We start from the raw sequence: 4,862 nt of genomic DNA, 5'->3' as shown, positions 1-4,862 counted from the left end.
TTGACAGCACTATTTTTGACTCATAATCTTCACTGCATGACGAGCATGACCAGAATTATGCATTGTTTTGCAGTGGCTAAATGCATTTCATAATAAAATAACCCAGGGAAGAAAAAGCTCAGGTTTTCTGAAGAGCACACCTCTTCATGCCGTTTTCTCGTATGAACTTGGACAGACGGTAAACGGCCCAGTTGTTCAGCTGTTTAGATGTCATTCCACAGCCGTTATCCATCACCACAACAGCAGGTCCTCCCTGAGACTCATCAAACAGCTGGAAAACGCAGAGAGAGAACAACACATCCAGTTCACGGAGACTAATAATTGGTCAATAAGTGTCACAAAAACTACTGCTTGCCCATGACAACGCACTGAATGCATTTGTTTTTCCCAGATTTCCCAGATGACTATAAAATGTGTGATATTTTCATATTGCAAAAGGAAAATGCATGCAAGCATGACCAGCATGACCAGCATCAAACCATGAGCTAACTAGACAAATAACATTTTAGACATCATAACCACACTCCTTTATAAGATACAGTTTGATTTGGCCAAAATCTAAAAACTGCAAGCATACCTTGCAAAAAAGAAACCTTGCTCAATGAAAAGATGTCAAAGGGAAATGATCATTTTATATATAACTATCCCATAAAATTACAAAAATAGTTCAATCTAATTATATATATGACGTAATTCATCTCAATATTTATATGCTTGTAGGGCTGATTATAAACTAAAAAAAAAAAATAAAAAAAAAATTGATTAATATTTTTTGGTCAAATTGTCATTTGGCTAACATTATGCTTTTTAACTTAAGTGTGCAATAAACATAAGGCATAGAGCATCTAACATGTAAATGCCTCAGACCTTCCGTCTGTAATGTTTAGTTTGTATAAATGCTATTCTTTTAATTCAGAAAAAAAATCCAGAAAAGATGCATCATGGTTTCCACAAAAATATTATGCAGCAAAAACTGTTGTTTTTTGTTTGGTTTACATAATTTTTTAAAGAAATGTTTCTTGAGCAGTTCTATTTCAAATAAATGCTATTCTTTTAATTCAGAAAAAAAATCCAGAAAAGATGCATCATGGTTTCCACAAAAATGTTATGCAGCAAAAACGGTTGTGTTTGGTTTACATAATTTTTTAAAGAAATGTTTCTTGAGAAGCAATGATTTCTGAAGGACCATGTGACACTGAAGACTGGAGTAATGATGCTGGAAATTCAGTTTTGATCACAGCAATAAATTACATTTTAAAATAGTTTACAATAGAAAAGTTATTTTAAATTGTAATATTTCACAATATTATTTTTCAAGGTATTTTTGATCACTCAATACTGGACATCTGCAGTCACACTGTCAATGTAAGTCTACCTTTGTCTGTTTGTTTGTTTATTTATTCATTCATTCATTCTTTATAACGCCATGCCAGCATCAAGGCTATTTTCATGGTGATCTCTGAATAAATTATACAAGGTATACAATTAACAAAAGGTTATAAAAGACATTTCAGATGTACACTAGACAAAAATTCTAAAACACATTCAGGTGATACATTTTGAAATAAATCAGTCAGACACACCAATAAAACCGGTGTCTATTTACATTGAAACATATTTTATTGGATTGTACTGTTTTTATAGTCATTTTAGTTCGGCAAGTGAGGCATGATGGTGGTTCTTCACCTTTTAATAAATGTGACCCTGGACCACAAAACCCGTCATAAGGGTCAATTTTTGCGAAATTGAGATTTATACATCATCTGAAAGCTGAATAAATTGGCCGAGATTATTATTTGGCCGAGATACAACTATTTGAATATCTGGAATCTGAGGGTGCAAAAAAAACTAAATATTGAGATAATGCATATTACTAATCAAAAGTTAAGTTTTGATATATTTACAGTAGGACATTTACAAAATATCTTTATGGACGTTGATATTCTAATGATTTTTGGCATAAAAGGAAAATCTATCATTTTGACCCATACAATGTATTGTTGGCTATTGCTACAAATATACCCCAGCGACTTAAGACTGCTTTTGTGCTCCAGGGTCACATATATATGCATATATATCAATGACATTGAGACAGTTCACAAGGGTTTGTAATAAAGACAAGGTTGAATTCTCACCAGTCTGATTTCAATTCTCCTGATTCCCGTGTTTCTTGCTGTGGCTGACAGCGCGTTATCGATGAGCTCAGCGAAGGCATAGGCTGCAACACAACAGAAAGAGAAACTGGCATCGTGCTCAAGCGCGGCAGCATGGCAGAGGTGAGCGTGCAAACTTACGCAGCGCCTTCTGTCCTTCACTAGCGTAGTATGCAAATTAAAAAAATATATATAATTACTTTTTTGTTTTGAAATAAAAAAATATCGAAACAAAAACAAAACGAAAATAGATGAGCAAATGAATATAATACTACATTTTAAAAACGTTCAGAGTTCCTACTGTAAAAAAAAAAAAGAGCACTACTGTTTTTACATTTTTCAAATGTAAAACTGTAAACAATAAAATACAGCACAGAACATAGATACATAAAGTTAAAATTTTTTACTTTTTTACAATTTTAAATCACAATAAAAATATACTTAAAAACTAACAAAGCGACCAAAAAAATAAAAACGACACAATGAAATCAGACAAGTAAATACAAGCCATATTTAATTTTTCAAAATAAAAGTTTTGAGCTCTTACTGTAAAGTTCTGCGTCGATCTCTCCTCGGTCCGTCGTGCTGATAACAAAAGTCTCGTTTGTCGACAGTGAAAACTCCTAAAATGAAAATAAACCCATATGGTTTACCATACAGATGTTATTTTACCCTGGTAAACAGGGCGGCGTTACCTGCAGAGATGCAAACAGGTAAAGCACATGCTCCACACGGAATTTCTTTTAAAGATATTTGTTTTACATGCTCATTTGTAGTTACTTTAAGGCATTTTTTTAAATATTTTTTATTACTTTTATTCTTATATGTCCAAAACTGTAATTTTTCACACACACACACACACAAAACATCTTGTTGCAACATTTTACAAAAATCAAGATTGAATAAATGTGACCCTGCAGCACAAAAGCAGTCTTAAGTCGCTGGGGTATATTTGTAGCAATAGTCAAAAATACACTGTATGGGTCAAAATTATCCATTTTTCTTTTATGCCAAAAATCATTAGGATATTAAGTAAAGATCATGTTCCATGAAGATATTTTGTAAATGTCCTACCGTAAATATATCAAAACTTAATTTTTGATTAGTAATATGCATTGCTAAGAACTTCATTTGGACAACTTTAAAGATGATTTTCTCAATATTTTGATTTTTTTGCACCCTCAGATTCCAGATTTTCAAATAGTTGTATCTCAGCCAAATATTGTCCGATCCTAACAAACAATACATCAATGGAAAGCTTATTTATTCAGCCCTTATGACGGGTTTTGTGGTCCAGGGTCACATATTTTGGTCAAAATCCCATGTTATAACTCTCTTCACCGTTCCCACATCTCAGACCTCAAATACATCAAAAACTATGTCTAAAAGGGTAGTATTTTAAGTAAAGAGTAAAGAAAATACTATAAACAACTTTATTTACCCTTGCAAGACCCCCTCATAAAAACACTTTCTCATTGGATCTAAGCAAATCTCATAGGTGACGTATTTTGATCTTAAAAAAGTGAGTCGTTATTGAAAAATGAGGAGTTTGCATCTATGCACCGGTCTCAGAGATGTTATCTTACCCTGCACTGATTCTGGAGAAATGGGACAAAACAGGGTGCAAAACTGAAAAAATAAAACCTTGTACTCAGACAAATGAAACTACATTTATGTGACGTATATGTACTAAGCTACTGAGCTATGCTTTGATACAACCTCCCAGCTTTTCTCTTTTTGTATCAAAATGTGCTTTTTACCTTGGACTGTGTAATAATATAATTTCAACTTTATCTTTAACAGCAACCAAGACGTCTTTAACATTTCAAAACACATTCTCATGTAAGCAGACAGATTACACTTTCACATGTGACCAACAATTCCACAACAAATATAAAATACCATAATGAAATATTATCAAAATATTCAACTGACGGAGGTGACAGAAGTGACGGAGTTGACGAAAACCTGAATTTGTAGTCATTTTAACTTCTGTATTAAAAGAAGCACATCAAACAGTGAGTATGTTATTGTTTATAAAGCTTTTATCAAGAGTCACATTTAAGTATTTTGATATATCATTGGAACACAAACTCTTATGGTGGTGACATCTGACGGTGTTGACAAATTTGGTTCATGTAGTAGCCATTTCTGTTGATGCTAGATGCTAAGAGAACCTGCTTCAGGAGAATATAATGATCTAAATATTTCAAATAATTTCCTCGGAAATTGGAAGATGGGGTTGACATATCATGGTTGAGACAGGAAATATTAACATTAGGATTTAAAATGTTCTAAAACCATAAAACTGACCAGAGCCTGTCTGACACTGATGTACTCTGCAGAGGTGAATGTGGCAAGGGGGTCCTTTAGAGCAGTGGTTCTCAAACTGGGGTACGCGTACCCCTGGGGGTACGTGAGACGACGTGGGGGGTACGCGAACAAAATTCTGAGTTTTGGCATTCATTTAATACCCCAACTTAAAGCAACATTAAAACCGAACGTATTTCTGACAAGCAAAATGCCGCTTCTAATGTAAAAACAGGAAAATTGGGGGTGCCGTAAACGGTCAAATACATGATATCCAATCAGCTTACCTCATTTTTTGCGGTCAAAACTGACTGCATCCACACAATCAGAGTGCATGTGATAGGATTCCCGCTGAATATGCTGCTTTAGCAAATCGCGCTGCTGTTCAATGTATCTTTA

The 4,862-nt window shown here is 33.8% G+C and overlaps 2 protein-coding genes across 2 annotated transcripts in view; both read right to left on the bottom strand.

Annotated features, from left to right (window-relative positions):
- The window catches only part of LOC107728652 (structural maintenance of chromosomes flexible hinge domain-containing protein 1-like), a gene marked incomplete at its 5' end in the record, with an annotated part of 55,908 nt that extends 53,577 nt beyond the window's left edge, over positions 1 to 2,331 (bottom strand). The window contains 3 exons of the mRNA XM_016538919.1: positions 141 to 271; positions 2,136 to 2,218; positions 2,295 to 2,331. Coding sequence (XP_016394405.1) covers positions 141 to 271; positions 2,136 to 2,218; positions 2,295 to 2,331 — 251 coding nt within the window. The remainder of the gene's footprint in view (positions 1 to 140; positions 272 to 2,135; positions 2,219 to 2,294) is intronic.
- Positions 2,332 to 2,674: 343 nt separating this feature from the next.
- Positions 2,675 to 4,862, bottom strand: part of LOC107728651 (structural maintenance of chromosomes flexible hinge domain-containing protein 1-like) — a 3,859-nt gene continuing 1,671 nt past the window's right edge. Inside the window, exon 2 of the mRNA XM_016538918.1 lies at positions 2,675 to 2,776. Coding sequence (XP_016394404.1) covers positions 2,675 to 2,776 — 102 coding nt within the window. The remainder of the gene's footprint in view (positions 2,777 to 4,862) is intronic.

This window comes from Sinocyclocheilus rhinocerous, unplaced genomic scaffold (assembly GCF_001515625.1).
Source record: "Sinocyclocheilus rhinocerous isolate Xijiao unplaced genomic scaffold, SAMN03320098_v1.1 scaffold547, whole genome shotgun sequence".
NCBI lineage: Eukaryota > Metazoa > Chordata > Actinopteri > Cypriniformes > Cyprinidae > Sinocyclocheilus > Sinocyclocheilus rhinocerous.
Note: the sequence above shows the minus strand (reverse complement) of the source record. Positions and strands in the feature narration are given on the sequence as shown.